At 36.1% G+C, this 21,180-nt stretch overlaps 4 protein-coding genes and 1 long non-coding RNA gene across 5 annotated transcripts; 4 read left to right on the top strand and 1 right to left on the bottom strand.

Moving 5' to 3' along the window:
- The first annotated feature begins 1,471 nt into the window (after positions 1-1,471).
- On the top strand, positions 1,472-7,478 carry LOC142549849 (ABC transporter B family member 26, chloroplastic-like). Its single transcript, XM_075659039.1, has 18 exons — positions 1,472-2,117; positions 2,411-2,538; positions 2,623-2,665; positions 3,421-3,465; positions 3,582-3,704; positions 3,784-3,887; positions 4,313-4,367; positions 4,451-4,521; positions 4,638-4,740; positions 4,830-5,040; positions 5,480-5,553; positions 5,812-5,868; positions 5,943-6,017; positions 6,151-6,225; positions 6,293-6,574; positions 6,682-6,743; positions 6,804-6,864; positions 7,335-7,478. The coding sequence occupies exons 1-18, from the start codon at positions 1,662-1,664 to the stop codon at positions 7,446-7,448; spliced, it is 2,139 nt and encodes a 712-aa protein (XP_075515154.1). The 5' UTR covers positions 1,472-1,661; the 3' UTR covers positions 7,449-7,478.
- Positions 5,054-5,952, bottom strand: LOC142549850 (uncharacterized). Its single transcript, XR_012821263.1, has 3 exons — positions 5,816-5,952; positions 5,292-5,557; positions 5,054-5,230 (listed from the first exon to the last, which is right to left on the bottom strand). It is a non-coding gene; the product is annotated as an uncharacterized LOC142549850 (long non-coding RNA).
- Positions 7,479-11,743: 4,265 nt separating the features above from the next.
- LOC142549848 (protein kinase PVPK-1) lies at positions 11,744-14,505 on the top strand. Its single transcript, XM_075659038.1, is given in 3 exon segments — positions 11,744-11,980; positions 11,983-12,889; positions 13,510-14,505. Coding segments are annotated over 3 exon segments (1,992 nt in total). The 5' UTR covers positions 11,744-11,757; the 3' UTR covers positions 14,372-14,505.
- Positions 14,506-14,970: 465 nt separating this feature from the next.
- LOC142549847 (altered inheritance of mitochondria protein 32-like) lies at positions 14,971-18,515 on the top strand. The gene is made up of 5 exons (XM_075659037.1): positions 14,971-15,321; positions 15,678-15,763; positions 16,148-16,453; positions 16,591-16,674; positions 17,837-18,515. Exons 1-5 carry the CDS (start codon positions 15,067-15,069, stop codon positions 18,162-18,164), a joined length of 1,059 nt encoding a protein of 352 aa, XP_075515152.1. The 5' UTR covers positions 14,971-15,066; the 3' UTR covers positions 18,165-18,515.
- Positions 18,516-18,927: 412 nt separating this feature from the next.
- LOC142549846 (uncharacterized) lies at positions 18,928-20,893 on the top strand. The gene is made up of 3 exons (XM_075659036.1): positions 18,928-19,792; positions 20,038-20,282; positions 20,403-20,893. Exons 1-3 carry the CDS (start codon positions 19,344-19,346, stop codon positions 20,633-20,635), a joined length of 927 nt encoding a protein of 308 aa, XP_075515151.1. The 5' UTR covers positions 18,928-19,343; the 3' UTR covers positions 20,636-20,893.
- Positions 20,894-21,180: the final 287 nt, after the last annotated feature.

The following is a 21,180-nucleotide window of genomic DNA, read 5'->3' as shown; positions in this document are numbered from 1 at the left end:
TAATAAGTAATAAAATGATGGGGTCGAACCCTTTTCCAGAAATTTTATTCCATTTTTAAATATGCATTCATGTTTTTGAGATAATTTTATATATAATTCGAAATGGATAAAGTCGTGGTAGGAAGATGATGGCCTCATGGCCACAAAGGCTTCTTTCGTGTCGGGAGAAGTTCTGTCCGATTTAGCATTGAATTTACAATGTTAGAAATCCTCCATGTGCTGCAAAAATTTAAAAGAAAACTAGAAATTATAAGCAATGATGAGCGAAGCTCCTCCATTCCAAATGGCAATTGCGTCGGTGATTTTGTGTCGTTGAAATTTCTACTCTGGAATCACATTTAATATAGGAATCCAATGCATGAGTGCACACGTGGGAGGAATTCTGTGTGTCAAATAAAAAGTTGATGGGTACCTTCAGGCCCAGTACCAATGGGCCGACAACTCCGACCCGAACCCGGTTGTGTTTATCCTGCCCGTACTGACCGTGATATTTTTGGCGGGAAAGGAGGATTTGGCCGCCAATGAGAGAAAGATTCGAGTGTAGCCCGTGAAAGGCGGTGATTGGTCACTGTACTGAATGCCCAATAGCGACCGTTGGATTTTTTGTGGAAGGGGTACAATCACCTGTTCGAAGCTACACTCCACGTGTCTTGCTTTAACTAAAGGTGTTGCCAAAATACACCTGGTGACTGAATTTAACCGTAGTGGTTTTAAAAAATTAAAATTGATTCTATTTTTGCTGATATTGAGTTGCAATTTTTAAAATTTGATATTTCGTCATAACGAGAAGCGGAGCTGAGATTTAAAAGTATTTGGAAGTGGTTAGTATTAAACAATAACAAGAGTGAATATTCGATTAAAACTGAATCCAACTTTTTAATATCTAATTGACAGAAATTTTTTTTGGACAATCTGAACCGACCTAATTTTATTATTTTAAAACCGAATAAGCCAAATCGAAAAATTCTTTTATTTTGCTGGTAACCGAATTAACCAGATTTTATTTTTAAAAATCAATTTTTAATTTAAAAAATGTAATATAAAAATTTAATTAAATAAATGTGTACTTAATTTATTAAAATATATATTTTTAGGTCTAGTTCTATTGTTCGATAAAATTTTATTATAAAATTTGTAACAATTATTTATCAATAAACTTTATTAGCAAATTTTAATAATATTAATTTTTATATAAAAATTCAGTTAGTTCGATTAACTGAATATTAATATTAAAAACTCAAACAAAACTGGACTGATTGATATTTTTAAAAACTAAAACTCATTTTTCGAATAAACCGAGCCAAAATTTCAAATTAATTCAATTTGGTTGATTAAATTTTGGTTGAAAACCCATGTTTTGTTCATCCATATTTATCAATAAACTTTATTAGCAAATATTTGTTTTTTTTTTTCCATAGAAAGTTCGTAGAGATTTAGTAATCTATCATTGCTTGGGCTACAATGGACGTCGGAATCTACATTTTATTCCAATTACAATTGGGCTGGATTAGCGAGACAGATTACATTATCATCATTTTAACGAAAAGAGTGGATTGGCACGAACTTGACCTGAGCTCAAATCGGAGCCTTAGTCGCCGGCGGACGGCGGCGGACTCTAGGCTGGTTTCTTGACTATCTATGCGACGTTTGTTGCTTCTGCGATGGCCAATCTTTCGTCCACGCTCCATTTTCGAGTCCCCTTCAAATATCACAGAAACAAATCGTTTCCAGCTACTGTTCCCACAACCAAATTCCAACTCCCCGACTCTGTACGTATCCCAGAGCTAAGTCGCACAGTTATCACTCTATTTAATACCGATTCGGTGAAAATTCCTGGGAGATATTCAGTTTCAAATGCATTTAAGGGAGGTCGGGAGTATTGCCACGGAGATAGAGATGAAATTATTCACGTTTTGAAGAGATGGGTGGGGTTTACTCGGGGATTTTTTCCCGGTGGAAGTTGGTGGAGATTGCCTGATAACGAGCGCGAAGTTGGTAGCTCATCGATTGCGGAGAAGCCGATGACTGTCTTGAGTGCTCTGAATCAAATGTGGGCGTTGATAAATGATGAGAAAGGGCTCCTGTACACATCATTTGGCGCCCTAACCATTGCAGCGGTTCGTGTGATCAGTTCCATAGAGTTCTTTGCCTCTGTTTTTGTCATTATTTGACGCGACCGTACATATTTGAGCGGGCAATGATCTTGTGTTTATGTCCTCACAACTTATTAGCTCATTCATTACAGTTTTTTAGTATTTGTTTTGCGAACTCGTCTTCGTATAAACTATTTCACATAGCTAATGCGATCGTTTACATTTATTTATAGAGTATCTTTCTTGTCTGATTTAGAATTGTATAGGTGTATTATAAAAGTCCCTGATGTTATGTGTTGAACTATCATCTTCTGCAGCTTTCAGAGATTACAATTCCCGGGATAATCACCGACAGTGTTTTTTCTGCAGCAAATTGTGAAACCTTGATGTTCTACCGGAAGTCTCAGCTTCTGGTTTTGTTGTGTCTAACGTCAGGGATATGCAGGTCACTTTAGATGATTTTATTTAATAATTTTCATTGTATTCTTTTAACGAACATGATCAGTGTTCAGCTGTTTCTGGACTGCAGTGGCTTGCGAAGTGGATGTTTTGCTATTGCTAATATGATTTTGGTGCGTCTAACCTAGCTTTTGTTTTAAGTATTTACCTTTTGGTATTGCAACAATTAACATTTAGAGTATCGGAGACTTTCAGCTTGAGGATTCTATGCTTTTGAAATCATAGAATTCCATCTTTCTTGGATGAGAATACTTGAAACTAACTTTAACTCACATTTTGTTCGGGTGCTATGTATAAAAGACCTGTCTATCAACTGTATGCCCTCTTGAATAACTGTGATTCAATGCACTTAGAAAGTATATGTCATCAAAAGTAAATGCTTATGTGAACTAAGAGAAGCTTTCAATCCATTGATTTCATTGATCAACTTAGAATGCAACCTTAAGGACCCGCTAACTCATCTAATTTAAGAGGAGGGTTAGAGTATACCGTTCTCGATGTTTACTAAGAGAAAAGGTAAAATTGTTTGAAAATCTAGTTTATGGGCTGCATGCTTTGTGTTCCATCTCAGAACCATAATATAAACAATGCAATAATACCCGAGTATTTAGTTGCATGTGCTAATAATTTTAAGCAAGTAGAATTGCCATATCATATTACTATTCTCAATTCCGAAAGTCATTTTTATCTGTTCTCACAAACGTACTTGATTAAATGCCAGAATTGGGGTTCCGTAACAAACATAGGAGAGATGTTTTCTGATAATTGTTTTGCTGTTTTGGAGTTTTCATAAAGCTTGTATTGTGGCTTGTTCGTTTCATCAGATGTAGAACTGTGATATTAACTGGGGTTCTCTGAAGTCCTGCAGGTTAAGCGCATGAGGGAAACTTTATTTAGCTCTCTTCTTCTTCAGGTTTGTAATTTTATTTAGATTATGTACAATTGAGTTAGAAACTTGATTCGGCATGTGCTCTTTATTAGTTTCTACATATTGTGTAATTCATCAGAATTTCTTTACATTTGATGTAGGATGTGTCCTTTTTTGACTCGGAAGCAGTTGGAGATTTGACTAGCAGGATTAGTGCAGATTGTCAACGATTATCCCGTACACTTGGAAATGATATACATTTGATCCTGAGAAATATTCTTCAGGTCAACATTAATCTAGCTCATTCTAAATTACTGATCACTTCTCTAATTTTGATCTTCTCTATTGACTTATAATTTTCAGGGTTCAGGTGCTTTTGTCAACTTAATGATTTTGTCGTGGCCCCTAGCATTGTCATCACTGATCATATGCTTTACTTTATCTGCAATTTTTGTTATTTATGGCCAGTAAGTGTTGATATACTTCTTTGCGTTCTCAATTTCATACCTCATGATTCCCTGCTATTTCATTTGTATGATTTTGTAGTTAACAATATCTAAGAACATTTCATGTGACCCTTGACTGCCTAGATGATAAAAAGTCTTGGTAAAAACTTCGGTGTATTTCCATAAAAACTGGATCTTCTTAGTGGCTTTTCAGACAAATTTTCCTCATACAGTGCTTTGCTTTGACAATTTGTAAATAACTGACTGTATCTGTAGTAGTCTAAGATATTTTGAGGTTAAAGTTTGTTATTTGATTTTAATTATCGACACTGGACTGTATTATTCTCCTCATTCTAGCACATATTAAGTTGAACTAGCACCTCGTTTGTTTCCCACTTGTAGCATTTCGGAGAACAGAAAAATTCTCTTTTGTTTTTTTTTGACAGGTACCAGAAAAAAGCAGCAAAGCTTGCTCAAGATTTTACCTCTTCTGCCAATGAAGTACATCAGATAATAACTAATATTTCAATACATCTCTTATCTTCATTGTACTTTTTCAAAATTTCTTCTCCCATAAAAATCAGGTTGCGCAAGAATCGCTGTCTTCTATCAGAATAATCCGGGCGTATGGAACAGAATCAGAAGAGTGCCAAAGGTCTTAAATTGTTATTCAAATCGTGTGCTTCATTTGTATGGTTTTCCTGAATATTATAATAGCAATGTGCATGCTGTAAGTTGGCGTAGACTTATTTGCGTAATTTAGCTTTTTAGGTTCGCAGAATGGCTTGACCGGCTGGCGTCTTTGGATATGCGAGAAAGTGTTGCTTATGGACTCTGGAACATGAGCTTCATCATCTTGTGTAGAATGACTCAGGTTTGACTCTATCTGAGAATGACAACAAAAGTCTGCACATTGGAATAGAAAATCTGGTATATACATAACAATCTAAAACTACATTTTAGGTTTTTGCAGTCATTTTAGGAGGAATGTCTATTTTCTCCCGTCGTGTCTCTGCTGAGCAACTGACAAAGTATGTCTTATATTGCGAGTGGTTGATTTATGCGGCCTGGAGGATACAAGACAACATGTCATCATTGCTTCAGTCAGTTGGTGCCTGTGAAAAAGTTTTACAGTTGATGCATTGTTCCCCTGGTAGTCAATTCTTATCAAAAGGTTGGTGACTTTTTTTTGTCATGTAATGTTCTTATGATCGGTGCTTTTTCATGTCTGTGTATTCCTTAGTCTGGCATGCTTTCATAAACTAGGCTGATTATTAAAAGATTCCTTCAGATTGTTCTATTGACCCTCAACTCTTCAATCCTTCAAATTTTAATGATGCACAATCAGTTTCACAATGTCAGATCTTCAATTCTTCAAATTTTAAGGTAACACTATTCCAATATAAAGGAGAGCTATCTGTGTACGTTTGGGGGGGACATGTACACTTTAGGTTCCATCTTTTCTATTCATTGAACAGGTTCACGGGCCTCTGGGTTGAGACAGCAAGAATGATCATTTAGTTATAGCAGTTTGGTTGTGTCTACATTGAATTCCATTTAACTGATTACTTGTTGCTGCTTAATCCCTGATTTTGCTGTTTATTCTTTGGCAGGAGCAAAATTTCAAGAGTTGACAGGCTGCATTGAGTTTGCTAATGTGTCTTTTCACTATCCTTCTAGAAACACGGTACCTTCAATATGCAGAGACTTATATAACTCTCCTGCTTTAATATCCTTTTGCAATGCCAAAAAGTCTTCTTTGGATCGTTGCATCTTAGAGATTGTATATTTTAGAATGTTTCTGAACTGTTTTCTGGTGTTTGTATCTCACTAGTTTTATGCTACATTTACTTTATACTTCAATCTAATTTGTATGGTTTCAGTGTTCTTGATTGGTATCCATATTTAGCAGAACTAATGTCTTACCGGTCTTTGATATGGACAGGTACCTATTTTGAAAAGTGTGAATATCACTATACAATCTAATGAAGTAGTGGCAATTGTAAGAAAATGACATCTTGCTTATTTGGTTTTTCTGAGAATTCAAATACCAATTCAAGCTTTATTTTGGGAAAGGTTGGTGCCAGTGGTAGCGGGAAAAGCACATTGATCAAACTTATGCTTCGTCTCTATGAGCCAATCAGTGGTGAGGTAAGCGGAACGTGACATTTTACCTCTTAATTACCTCGTCCTTCATGCATAGCCCATGACTTGGATGGCATGATCCCTTTTATCAGAGCTGAACGTGAGATTTTTACCGCTACCTGTGTTCCCTGATATCCAGATTCACATAAACTGCATTCCTATTAAAGAGATGGACATCAGGTCGCTGAGAGAAAAGATTGGATTTGTTGGGCAGGTTAGACTTGCAAAATATTTGAATCCTTGCTGCACTAAGTTGATCGCTGAACGTTCTTTATGATCAGGAGCCCCACATTTTCCGTAGTGATGTCAAGTCAAACATAAGCTATGGCTGCTTTAGAAGCATAACAAGAGAAGAGATAGAGTCTGCTGCAAAGAAAGTACATGCACACGATTTCATCTCTGGTCTTCCCAATGGTTATGATACCATAATTGACGATAGTTTACTGAGTGGAGGGCAAAAGCAGCGCATCGCAATAGCACGGGCCATCCTCAGAGATCCGGAGCTATTGGTACTTGATGAAGCCACCAGTTCTCTCGATGCTGAGAGTGAAAGTTACATCAAGGTGTAAGATTTTTGCTTCGAATTTTATCTTAAAGGAACCCATCGTCGTCAAAGTTATAGTATGCTAACATTCTTGTACATCCATAATGTTATATGTGCACTCTACAGGAAGTTCTTTATACTTTGAAAAATGATTCGAAAAAAAGGACCATCCTTATAATCTCACACAGGTTAGTTTTTGTCACTATGTCCCTTTACGTTTATAAGCAATTCTGACCCCGCTTCCACAGGTTGTCTACTATCAAAGCAGCTGATAGAATCCTGGTTATGGAAAACGGACAAATTGTTGAGGTGAGACTAAGATGCTTAATATTCAATCATTTAATAAATATGAATCCTCAGCCAAACAGAAGATCCTTTATTTAGAAATTGTATGATTTTGAAAATTTATTTTTCTTGGCGGATAAATTTTCACTCTATTAATTGTCTTGAATATATAGAATCATGCTTCTTGATATACAGAATTCGTAAAATAAAATTGTGATGTACTTGTCCTCCAAGGCAGGTTTTCCATAATTGCGGAGACAGCCGCCTAGAATTTAAGTTTAAACAATATTTTGATGAACTAAATATGATACTTTTTTAAAAAAAATTTCTTTCAGTACAGAATAAAAGATATTATAGGAAATGTTGTATTTGTTTTTTTTAAAGTAAGATGCATATCCTCAACTATATGACTCCACAAAACGAATTAAAAAAAATCTTTGAGTCCTCTGATTCAAATCTTTAGAGCTGATGATATGAACTATTCATTCACGCAGGTTGGCAATCACAGAGAGCTCATGCATAGGAATGGAGAATATGCAAGATTATTCAAATCACATGCAGATTCCCTATCTTTTCTCCATCATCGAGAAAATGGCCTCGCCGACTGAATACGATCGCTGCTCCAGTGAACTTCTGCAAATTAAGGTAGGTCTAGAATTCTCTATACAATCAATCACTCTCAAGTTCATGCACATATAATGATCCCCAGTAGCTAGGAAATAGAAATCAAGTGAAAAGAACTCCATTAATCTATGTATTACAACTTTCCCGTTTCACTATGTTACTTACCATCCTTCCATTAATTTCACACGAATTTATATATTCATGCTACTATTATATAAATGGCAATAAAATATTTCATAACCGCTTAAAATATACAGGGTGAGACTGGTACCACTTACATCATGGAAAATAAAAGAATTCCCACATATTTAGTGGTTTTAAATTACTGTAGGCGAAAGGGTGAGAATGTTTTTCTTATAGTAACTCGAGCTGGGTGGTGTCGAAATGGCCCGGCTTTGGAACTTGTTGATGTGGAAGCCCTTTAACTTTAACATCATCCTTGGTATCATTCTTGCCATCATTACCCTGTCCACCATTCTTGCTGCTGCGCCTGTGCTCTTCAATTACATCTCTCACTTCTTGGCTGCCACATTTCTTTTGTCTCCACCTCTTTCCCATTCTTTTCTCGTTTTCCACATCCATTCTTTGTTAAGTCACGTTAAATTTGCAATTTTTTTACTTAATCTTGTGACTATGTGTCTTTATTTATAAAACAATCCTAGATTGTTGTCAAAGAACAGTTGCAGCATATTCAGATGTTTTGGTTGATTCCACGTGCCTTGTCCCTCCAGAAGTTTCTGTAATCTGTTCACACATATTTTCAATCTTCTTCGTACATACAACGTTCGGAAAGAAAAGGGTGTCTTTAGAACTTTATAACACGTGCATATTCTAAAGTATCTACTCAGTATATTCGAATCTGAATGCTAACTTTATGATTAAGATCAGACGAGGACGAAGTTTATTTGAAGTATAAAAATAGTTAATTTTGAATTTCCAGACGGACGGCCAGAATTCAGCCCTCGTATTAAATCTACTCTTCTAAGAAGAAGCCATCTCAACCGCAGAAAGTTTGTCGAAATCCAATTGATCTACTGGAAAGTATTTCTAAAGCCTGGTTTAGTTTAGGCTTTTAGCCTCTCTTCTATCATTCCCTATGTATTTTTATACCATGTAGGTCAGTGCCAGTGGTAATGCTTAGGGTCAAAAATTATATATAGAGCTACTTCCCCAGTGGTGATGGACATGGACCCAATTCAATAATGGAGGCTGAAGAGAGAGAATAATTAACTCCCACGGAGACTAGGAAAAGTGGTAGTATACTACAAACTTCGTAGGCATCTCTGTTTGAAATTTCTCTCTCCAGCTTGTCTGGCAATGATGTTACCAACAAATGTATTTTTTTGGATCCTCGCAAAACTTTAGTACCTTACTGGAGTTCTATGGTAAAAGTAGAGTTTTTTTATACAATGAAAGTGAGAGTGTGGACGGCGAGCGGGGTATTTCTTGTTTAAGTATAAACTACTTAAACTATTCATTTGAGCCCATAATCTCGTGGATTTTGGGTTGCCACGCCAATAGATCCTGGTAATAACGATAGATTAGAAAACACGCAATCTATAATTTCAACGTGACAAAAACTTGTGTGAGACGGTCTCACGGGTCGTATTTTGTGAGACAGATCTCTTACTTGGGCCATCCATGAAAAAATATTAATTTTTATACTAAGAATATTAATTTTTATTATGAATATCGATATGGTTGACCCGTCTCACAGATAAAGATTCGTGAGATCGTCTCACAAAAGACCTGCTATTTCTAACATTACCTAATATTTAACAGATTCCCCAAGAAATTAAAGAATTCATTATGGTACCACTAAAGGCCGATATGAAGCTGCAGTCTGTGTATCATAATTATTAAGCATGTTTAGTTGATTGATGACAGAATAGGTCCCATTTTTGGGAAAAAAATATTACAAGTTTTTTCTCCTCATTATTCCACATGGAGGATTTCTTTTGTCCATTTATGATAATCATTCGGGAATTGTTAAAAGTTGGAAAAATGGGTCAGGGTCAGGTTTTTCTGCTGTTCTATGTCTGTACATATTATTGTTTTCTCTTCTCCAGTCAGTTCACCTTTGTAGTTTCTCTGCTACTACTACTAATTTGGGTTAATTTTTAAATAATAATAACTAAAAAACTAGGTTAATTATATTTATCTTCTCTGAAGTTTGTCTTCGTATCAACAAAAAAATCCAAATATATTTAAATACATATATTTTAAAATAATGTATTTAAATATTATATATATCTCTCTTGAAATTTGTAAAAAATAACAAATTCATCTGATTATTTTTAACATTACATACACACCCTTAGGTTTGTATGTATTTATTTTACATTTAATACCTTGATAAATACAATTCTGTAAAATGTAACGTATATACAATTTTACTTAAATTTGTTTGTAAATGCTGAAGAGGTAGATACGATCATCCACTTAAATTTTTTGACAACAAAAGAGTGTTAAGAAGGAACATCGAAATTTTGTTAAACTTCTTTTTCTGTGAATTTTTAAAATTTAGTTTTTCCTGATATTCCTAAATTTAAATATATTCCTAATAAAAAAGTAGCAATTTTATAAATTACTGTACGATGCATAAATACTCGAAAAATAATTACGCATCGTAACGAGTCTCTCCCCGGTCCGGTTAACTGAGAGTAAGACGCATCGTGAATGCGGTTGTTGATGTCATCCAATACAATCGATAATTATATCTCAATTATTATATTGCATATTTGCATGTGTTCTTTTTTATATTTAAATAAATTTATTTGGTTGAAAATAATAATTTGAAATTTATAAAGAAAAAATATAAAACAATCCATAAATTTTACAAGCTTTTTTTTTTTTTTACCGGCACATCAGTTGTCCAAATTCAATATTTAATTAGTTTTGTGAATAAATATTGTTCGGAGTTTGTAAATAGTACCATTTTACTTATTGGCTTACGATTTCACGAATCTTTATATGTGAGATAGGTCAATCTTACCGATATTTACAATAAAAATAATACTCTTAACACAAAAAGTAATACTTTTTCATGGATGATCCAAATAAGATATTCGTCTCACAAAATACGATCCGTGAAACCGTTTCACACAAGTTTTTGTCGTTTTCTTTTACAAAACCATGACATCATATTCATGCTTAAAACTAACTTAAAAATGAAGGAATGAAAAAACTGATAAATATATACAGCAAAAAAATCAATTTTCAAAACAAGAATACTCCCTAAATATTCCGTTTCTTTGGACCGTACCAAAATTTGGGAAATTTTGGAGTAAATAAATTTAGTGTATTAATAATAATAGTTATTATTATTTTTATTTGAAAAAGCAAAACGTCCAGCCCAGGGTCTTCCGCCACCTACGTACAGAGATTCATTCATCACTTCAGCATTTTTACACACCACAACCCGCATACTGCGTGAAACGAAGTACTGAGGGAAATGTATTAACGAATACAAGAAAAAAGACGCGAGAGAGTGGAGATATCATCATTGGGTTTTCTCCGTTAAGCTTTCTCTCACAGTTTGTTGCTTTGCTCGTGGGCTGGGTTTCAACTTTCAGTGTTTCTTTTGTTGATTTCTCCGTAAAAGTTGACTATTTAAGCGACTGCAGAAGAGTATCTTCAAGGATTTTATTCTTGAACTGTTACTTTTTGCGGGACTTCTGTGAGGAATGTTGATCGGATCTCAAAAAGACTGCAAGAAGAACGGAGAAAAAGTAGCCGTTTCCTGATATTAAGTTCATTACATTCTTGGAGTTTTATCAAATTTTCTTTTTTGCTGAAGGATTGTTCAGTCACCTGCATTTTCTTGGAGGCAAGTATGGTATTTCATTTTTGTGTTTTTTTACTATTTTTTTCATGAGATTTGGTGTTTGGTGTCTGTGGTAATGTGAGTACAAAAGAGTGTTATATGGGTAATTCTCATTTTTTCCCTCTTTTTTGTGTCTGTAAATGGGTTGCTTTGAAGGTCATTTTTCTTGATTCTAGTGAAACTCTACGTTCATTCTTGAAAAGAAAGATACTGATCATTGTTTATATGCGTCGTCCCCATCACCCATGGTGGAATGTCAATGCTAAATAGTTGTTGGTGGTTTGAGTTAAGATGAACTAAATTCTAATCGAGCCATTTTAACAGTTTCCTGTTTTTTTTGTGCTTAATTTCGTGATTCGTGCATCTATATTTTCTTAAGAAAAGCTGAAAAAGCAATTTACTTACTTTCTGGGTGCATAATTTGGTTTCATTTTGTTCGTTTGACAACGAAACGTTTCTGTTTGACTATGCCATACAACAATGTAAGATCACTCGTTGAAGGAGTTGGTTCCTTACAGATGAGTTCCAGTTCAATGGGTTGTGTTGAATATGACTCTTCTGTGAACGCGATTAATCATCCACCCAATCCGTCGTCTAAGAAGCAATATAGATGGTCAGGAAGTTTGTCCGGGTCCAGTGCCATACCTACAGACCTTAAGTTGAAGACTACAAATTCTGCACCTGGCTCCGTTATCAGACAGAACTCTCTAGTAAAACGTCCCATTCCATGATTCAAAAGGATGGAGAAAGCAGAGTAATCAACAAAGGAAAAACGCAATTTCTTGGCACTGGTGAAGAAGAAGATGAAATGACAGACGCTGAGATTCAAAAGCAGACATTGGATGATCCTGAGAATCTTATCACCTGTGATCTTCAAGAATCTTCGGTTTTTGCTTCATCATCATCTGAGGGCGACATTGATCTTTTGAATGCAAACTTACCTTCTAAACCTGGAATTGGATATTGCGTGAGCCCTCAAAACAGTATTTTTTACTCTGCCACACAGAACACAGAAGCTAAACAAAACTTTACAAACACCGAAGTCAGTGAATGTGTGAGTGGTATCAAGAAGTCTGGTGAAAGTGGTGAAGTTAGCAACTCATGTGATTTGGTTGAGAGTAGGAAAATTAACATGTACCGAGGCAGTACTTGCAGTGATGTTAGTGACGAGAGCAGCTCTAGTAGTTTGAGCAGTGCTATATACAAGCCTCACAAAGCCAATGATACTAGGTGGGAAGCAATTCAAGCAGTCAGGTCTTGGAACAATGGGGCACTGGAGTTGAAAAATTTCAGGATTTTCAAGAGATTGGGGTGTGGGGATATAGGAAGTGTTCATCTGGCAGAGTTGATCGGAACAAGAACTTGTTTTGCCATGAAAGTGATGGATAAAGATGCTCTAGCAAGTCGGAAGAAACTTCTCAGAGCTCAGACAGAAAGAGAGATTCTGCAATCTCTGGATCATCCCTTCCTCCCCACTTTATACACTCACTTTGAGACAGGAAAATTTTCTTTTTTGCTGATGGAGTTTTGCCCTGGAGGAGATTTGCACTCGCTTCGGCAAAAACAACCTGGAAAATTTTTCCCCGAGGATGCCGCCAGGTAAAAATTTATTAGATGTTGGTTTGGATGTTTGATATTTGATTATGGGATCTTTTAGAACCGCCATTAATTTTCACATCTTTAATGTTGATTGAGTTTTCTCTTATCCTATTTACTCCCTAAATCTCAACTATTCAACAATGACAATTTAATTTTTTTAAACGATGTTTAGTTACTTGCAAAAACAATCTCAACTAAACAAAATGAAAAACAAGTAAACTTTCTTTTGAAATGTCAAGTTCCTCTGTTGCAAGACATTTCTATTTAATCTCAGTATGCGGTGAACGAAATTAAGATTTTGGAACCAGTCTAAGAAGATATTGCTATGTGGTATGAGTTCTGACGCCTTCTTTGCTAGATATTCTTCAATAATCTCTTTTACCTTTTTCATTGCATGGGAATTGATGCTTTCACTATTACTTCCAGTCTATCATCGTTCCTCCGATAATCAGATTGGAGTAATGGTTGCTCATAACAAAGAGTTCCTATTTCATTTTATCACCAACTTTAAAGTATATCGGATTTTTTCTTATGATTGTGGGAAATATAATCCAAAAAGACCTAAAAAGTTTTAGTTAGATATATTAGTCATACTCATTGTTTTGCGGGCCAACCTACAGGTTTTATGTGGCAGAAGTTCTTCTTGCATTAGAGTATTTGCACATGCTTGGCATCATTTACAGAGATCTTAAACCAGAAAACGTTTTAGTAAGGGAAGATGGTCATATAATGCTGTCAGATTTCGACCTCTCCTTAAGATGTGCCATGAGCCCAACCTTAGTCAAAGCCTCGGTTCCCAACGCAGAATCCAAAAATCAAGGCTACTGTGTCCAGCCTTCTTGCATTGAGCCATCGTGTGTGATCCAGCCAGCTTGTATACAACCGACATGTTTTGGACCACGTTTCCTTAAAAATCCAAAAAAAGAAAAGAAATCCAAGCCAAAAACAGAAATATGTAATCACGTCACCCCTCTTCCTGAACTTATAGCCGAACCCACAAATGCTCGATCCATGTCCTTTGTAGGCACACATGAATACTTGGCACCAGAAATAATCAAAGGCGAAGGCCATGGCAGTGCAGTGGATTGGTGGACGTTTGGGATCTTTCTTCACGAGCTATTGTTAGGGAGAACTCCTTTTAAGGGTGCCGGAAATAGAGCTAATTTGTTTAATGTTGTTGGACAGTCGTTGAGGTTTCCCGAAACACCTACCGTTAGATTTGCTGCAAGAGATTTGATCAGAGGCTTACTTGTGAAAGAGCCACAGCATCGCCTTGCGTATAGAAGGGGGGCAACCGGAATTAAACAGCATCCCTTTTTTCAGAGCGTGAATTGGGCTCTTATACGTTGTGCCGCGCCGCCAGACGTGCCACCACCATTCTTGGTGCCCGATGCAGGAACACCTGTACGACCCACAGCTGAGAAAGTCCAAGGTGTAGATGTGAAAGCTTCACGTAATTACTTTGAGATTGATTTCTTCTGATCCGTTTCTTTAATGCCTTGAGAGTAGTGTTCCATTGCATTGGATCAGTTACATGAAGGGAAGTTGTTTCATTACAAGGCAAAAATATGTATCCTCAAATGAATATATATGATGTTGATTGATTTAAAGTATTTTTTTTTGTTCCCTCTTTATTTATATATATATATATATATATATATATATATATTTGATCTCGAGATAAATTTGAGGTTATAATTCTCATGAGATGGTTTGTTGGACATCGTTACGACATAAATATAATAATAAGTAACATTTTCAAGAACATCGTATATTTCGAATTTGAATGAAACAAAAAAATATTATTAAAAGTCAAGTCAAGTAAACATAATATTATTTTATATAATATTAAACTATTATAAAAAAGAACTTATATACAAATAAATAATAAATAAATTTTTAAAAATCTAAAAAATATGACACGTAAAAGGGATATATCAATGAAACTCGTCGAATGAGATAAATCTGTCTGTGGTCATACATTTGGATTTTGTTTGTCAGATTTTATTTATTTTATGATTAACTTAAAAAAATCAAAGATTTAAATTATTATATTTTACACACCCACCTAGAAAATGCGCCTGCGCCCCAATCATCTCCACTCCCCCGATAAATTTCTTTGAGTCGACCAATTCTCGCACGTAACCACCGCATTTTCTTCCTGACTGTCAGCTCTTATGGCAGGAGAATCGGCCAGTTTTTCGACCACCGTCGCCTCCGCCGAGGAGGAGAACACCGATTACGGCTTCGAGCGCGCGGAGATGTACCAGGGTAACCTTGCCGGGACGGTTAACCCATACGAACGTCATTTGTTCCTCTGCTACAAGTCTCACGAGTCGTGGCCTTCTCACATAGAAAATTCTGAATCCGATCCGCTACCAACGCTGCTTGCTTCCGCTCTCAAAGCTAGGAAAAAGGACTTCCAAGTTCAGGTATGTTAAATAATATTGAATACGTCTGAGTATGTGTTTTCTGGTATCAGATGTTGGAAATTACTCAGTAGGTGTGTTAATATGAATATAATCATTTATGCGTCGTTTGATGTTGGATCTCGGATTAGCTTTTCAAGGAATGAGAGTGAAATCGAATGCGGAATCCATTTACACTGGATTCCACAGTTGGATCTCGGTTTTGCTATTCGATGGATGAGGGAAATGAAAAACAAAAGGTGTACTTCAGTTAACTGGCTTTCACAGTATCATCCATTTGGACACGATCGATTATTCTTTGTTCCTGATTTGTGTTTGTGATACGTTTGGATTTTACTGAATGTAACTTGGTTTTGTAGACTCGGTTGACTATATGTGAGGGAGGCGATGATGTGAAGTTATCGGAAGGAGATGTTGTGATTTTTCCTGACATGATCATATACAGGTAATTGTTTCCATGGTTTTCCTCCATTCTGTTATTGAAGTAGGTGAGGTACTGGTTGAAGCTGTTCTGTGGCAGTTAATGCAATGGGCTAGGAACATATTTATACATGCATTTGGTGTTCCATGTGTTTTGATTGCAATTCTTACAGTTATAATATATTTGGATTCTCCAATTTCTATGGTTTAATAAGTAAAGTCGGTGGTTGGAATTACGATTTTCCTTTTGCTTCATGTCATATATTGGGGCAATTTTTTCTTAGTATAATAATTATTTATTCCTTATTAGATCAGGATGTTATAACTTATTATTTTAAAAGTTGGCTTGCTCAACTGTCATAATGTTAATTTGTTATGGGCACTGATATAATCTTTTCGTTTACTGAAGGGGATTGAAAGACTCAGACGTGGATAGCTTTGTCGATGATGTGGTTGTTAATGGCAATCCTTGGGTATCTAGGATCCCGGATGAGTTAACTGGTTCTTATGTGTTCGTCTGTGCTCATAACAACCGAGACCGAAGATGTGGTGTTTGTGGTCCAGTTCTGATTGAGAAGTTCAAAGAGGAGATTGAATTCAGGAATTTGAGGAACCAGGTTTTTGTTACCGCTTGCTCACATGTAGGTGGTCACAAATATGCAGGCAATGTGATAATTTTTAGTGCAGATCCGGAAGGAAAAATTGTTGGTAACTGGTGAGATACATTTTACTCTTTGTTTTTATTGTCCTTGAGTATTTGCGCGGGACATGTTCTGGATGCATATTTGAAAATCTTGTATCTGTTGCACGTATCTTTACATCATATAAATTTTCTCACATTGTTTTATGAAGGTACGGCTATGTCACCCCTAATGATGTTGCTGAATTGCTTGATCGGCAAATTGTGAAGGGAGAAGTTATTGACCGCATATGGAGGTATCTTTATACCACCTAATTATGTCTCTGTCTACCAATTCACACGCACAGAGGCTTTTATATTTCCACTGTTTGTATTGATGCTTGGTCTGTCTAACTATCTGCGTTTACTTTAAATTTGTGTAATGTGTGTCACTTGTGTAGCATGTGGTGAAGTCATTCTTCAGTGACTACTGAAGCTATCTAATAAACTGCCTCTTTGTTCAAAGTAATCTTTTAATACATTGATTGGAAATTTTTGGCCTTTGATACGACATTTTTAATCTTGTTTTGGTAATTAAAACTAGAAAGATACCTTCATGTTTTTTATGTTGTCAGAAGGCTTTAATTTGGTTCACAACCACTCACTTGTACTGGCAAATGAATTTCGACAAACACATTTTGCTAATGCAGTTGCTTAGATCTGTGTTTGCTGACAATGTGTATGATACACACCTTTAAATGTGAATCCCAAACCTTGACGAGCTTTAAAGACTGAACGCGCTTCCTGGGTGCATCTTAAAGTAGAGATAGTAAATTAAATTAAAGGTGAAATTCAACATAATAATCACTCATTTCGGTTTATAGACGAATGAATATTTGTTTTATTGTCAGTCCATATTTTTCTGGAACATATTTGGTGTTATATGACAAAAATTTCTTCGTATACTTAGAATTCAATCATGTTATCCCTTAGGGTGCTTCATTTTAATTAGACTAGTGCGATACTTTGCGCTTAGGCATTAGTAAATGTTGTGCTTCCATTAATTATCACTTTAATCATGGTTAGGACTTAACTGTTATTGAAAAACTGGTAACTGAAGCAGGTCATTATTGATGTCCCCTTTTTGACCAGTTCAACTACACATTGTTTGCTTTCAGTCCATCATACTGATGATGAAACATCTGCTGAATTATGCTCGTGATTCATCTTATTGAAACCCAAATGAAATCCCCAAATAGCCTACAAATTGATAAACGCACTGTTTACATGCATTTAGATTTCTTAACTATCTTGGAAACTTTTACTGTTCCTGGACTGCGAGAGAGTATTTTGCTTTGATTCTTATAATTATATAAACCCATGCACAAGTAGCAGAAATTGTGTTGCAATTGCGAAGGGAACTGATAATTGTCTACACTGAATCATGCAATTAACAAATTTACCGTTGTCAAACTTTAGGGGCCAAATGGGCGGTAAGGTTAAAGAAACAGAAAAGGTTGATGAACCGAAGCTTGCTAATGGGACATCTGTGGCGAACAATGTATTCCAGCCTCAAGAGAATGCCATTGAAGAGAAGGCACAAAGATCTGCAAGTTGTTGCCAAGGTGCTAATGGATTCTCTTGCTGTAGAGATGAGAACACTGAACAGAAACAGGATAAGAACAAGGGAGGATTGTCTTGCTGGACAAGTAAATTGGAGCATCGCCATGTTCTCACAACAGTTGCTATAGCTGGTGCAATTGGTACTATCGCTTTGGCGTATGCTTTTTACAAAAGAGCTAGGTGAAGCATCGTTTCAAATCATAATGTACTGTTTACATCCTCGATTTTGTGGAGTGATGCCAAGTCCATCAATAAAGAATTTTTTGAATAAGCGAGTTAGGTGTTATACGCAGCGTGGTCACAGGTTTGTATCAATATAGTACTTCACCCGTTCATAGGCGGAACAGTTCCGACTACTAGTGTGAAAAACAGTTGAATATGTCGTGCCAATCCGTAAGTGAGTTAGGACATAATAATGTGTTTTAGTGGAAGACATGATTGTTCTGGTCTCCAAGCAATTGGTACTTCGTTAAGGTTTTTTATATGTTGTGTTGTGTTGTGTTCTATGCGGCTAATGTATCTTCTTTTGGATCTACTTTTTGGATCTACTTAAATATAGATGAATATTATAAATAAACATGATTCACATAATTTTTATAAAATATTTTAAACAACGATGCAAAATAGGAAGTGATATTTTAATTTGGATCAATTTTCTCTTTTGAACGAATACATCGGAATGGACCAAAGCCAATCAAACCCCTTTGTTATCGGTTACGTCTTAAAGCCGCCTTCGTCTCTTACTATTAACTAAATTCTCTTTAAAATATATGTACTTGTTCTAAATTGTTTTTAAAAATTTGTGAAGAGCAAATTTGGTATGATATATTTACTTCTTCATATTAGTTAAAACAATTATAGTATTTTTAATCTCTGCAACAATTTTAATAATTTTTATTAATAAATAGTGAAAAAAAATACAATTTTCCACGTAAATTTTGATTTGACAACCCAACCCTTACCTCACTGTGGCTTGTCTCCCCTCAGGAAATGAAAAGCTCTCGCCACCAGCAAGCTTCTGAACCCGAAAAAGAAACACACCCAGAGAAGATAACTATCTCCATGCCATAGAATTCGAGGTAAAACTCGATTTGTTCTTTAAGTTCGATCAGAAACGCGTGGAATTGCTTGGGAATTTGAAAGAGTTTGAACATTTACCGTTTGGATATCGTATTGCTAGTTTATTGTAACTTTTGTGAGGTTTCAACTGAAATTTCAGCTATAGAAATTGGTGGAACCTAGGTGTAATATAAAGGATCTAGTTTTGGTCATTTGTAAATCTTAGGAAAGATGGGATTTTTCGCGTAAGGTAATTTGCCCTACCTTTTGATTCCATATACTTTCCGGTTATCTACCTCGAAGAATGTTGGCACTCGATCCCACTGATAAGTTATCCAAGAATCGTTGCATAAGCTATGGAGATTTGGTTATAGTATACGAGAGACACGATAGCATGAAGGCCGTAAAGGTTTTGGAAAACGGCGTTTTCCAGAACCGATTTGGTATGTTTAAGCATTCAGATTGGATTGGAAAACACTTTGGATCTAAGGTGCTAAGCAACAAGGGTGGATTTGTGCACTTGTTATCTCCAACTCCGGAGTTATGGACCCTAGTTTTAAGCCATAGAACTCAGATTTTGTACATTGCTGATATCAGTTTCGTGGTGATGTACTTGGAGATTGTTCCGGGTTGTGTGTTGCTTGAGTCGGGAACTGGAAGTGGATCATTGACCACGTCGCTGGCTCGTGCAGTTGCGCCGAATGGACGTGTTTATACATTTGATTTTCATGAACAGAGAGCAGCCTCGGCTAGGTAAGGTGTCAAATCCAAGTTTTTTATGTTATGATGGGTAAATGGATCTTGTCTAGGAGGAAGAGTTGGTGAATTTATATATTTTTTCATTTGTTGATGAGTGTTAACTGAACCTAATGGTGATAGAGTTTGTTAATAACAAAGTAACCTTGCATATTGAACACACTTGATGGATAACTCTTGAATATTGGAGTGAAGGTGTGTGTATCTGTATTTTAACAAAATCTTCATGTTCCTCTCTGTAGGGAGGATTTTGAAAGTAACGGGTTGAGTAGTCTGGTAAGCGTAGGTGTGAGAGATATACAGGGTGAGGGTTTCCCCGATGAATATTCTGGGCAAGCAGACTCCATTTTTCTCGACCTGCCTCAACCATGGTTGGCCATACCTTCAGCTGCAAAAATGCTGAAGCAAGATGGGGTTTTGTGCTCCTTCTCTCCTTGCATCGAACAAGTACAAAGATCCTGTGAGACTCTCAGAGTGGACTTCACTGGTAAGCTTTTTGGGAGTTTGATTCTGATGGAGAATCCAGTGATTATTTTCATTTAATAGGTTATTTACCATGCTATGTTTATATGTTATATTAGCACCTATGCTTGGTTTTGTTTTTCAGATATAAGAACATTTGAAGTGCTTCTCCACACGTATGAAGTTCGAGAAGCTTCCTTGAGGAGCTGGGAGGATGACGAAGAAGGTTTATCAGCAATGAATAGTTGCAAGAAGAGGCAGCGCGGAGCGAATGGGGTGGAGAATTCTTTGCCTCGCTCTATCGTGGCAAAACGAAGTGGTGAGACAAGAGGTCATACGGGTTATTTGACATTTGCCAGACTCAAGTGCACGATGTGAAGTTTTCTTATATCCGATTTTTTTGCGTACTTGGGATTCTGTGTATTCTTCTTGTTTTTTTCCAAGTTTAGTTTTGTAGAAGATTATGGAGGGAAATGTGGACTGTCTGTAAGACACGCTTAGTAATTTGCATTTGCTTGAGATTTTAAGCCATTCAGTTTACTAATGGAGAATTTTTATCTTGAATTGCCGAAAAATTGTTAGCCTCCCACACTAATAGGCAAACTAATATATCCAGCCAGTTTCAAATGTATATTACATGCAGCTAGTTTTTTGAACTTCAGTTCTATAATTTCTCAAATTTGAAATGTTGAACAGGGAACCAAGTGAAGTGATCATGGTTTCCTGCCTGGGGCCCTGAATAATGGCTCAGAAATTATACTAACAGGTCACGATCTTGCAAGATTATTTGACCCGTACAATGGGAACATATTGTTTTGAATCCAAGTGAAAGCTGAAAATCGCACAATAGTGTTGTCTAGGTCCACATATTGGATGGGTGGTAACTTGAATTTCAGATGAGCTCTGCTGTGCTTCCTTTTGTG

This window comes from Primulina tabacum, chromosome 6 (genome assembly GCF_025594145.1).
Source record: "Primulina tabacum isolate GXHZ01 chromosome 6, ASM2559414v2, whole genome shotgun sequence".
NCBI classification, from domain to species: Eukaryota; Viridiplantae; Streptophyta; class Magnoliopsida; order Lamiales; family Gesneriaceae; genus Primulina; species Primulina tabacum.
This window is presented reverse-complemented; position numbering and strand designations above follow the sequence as displayed.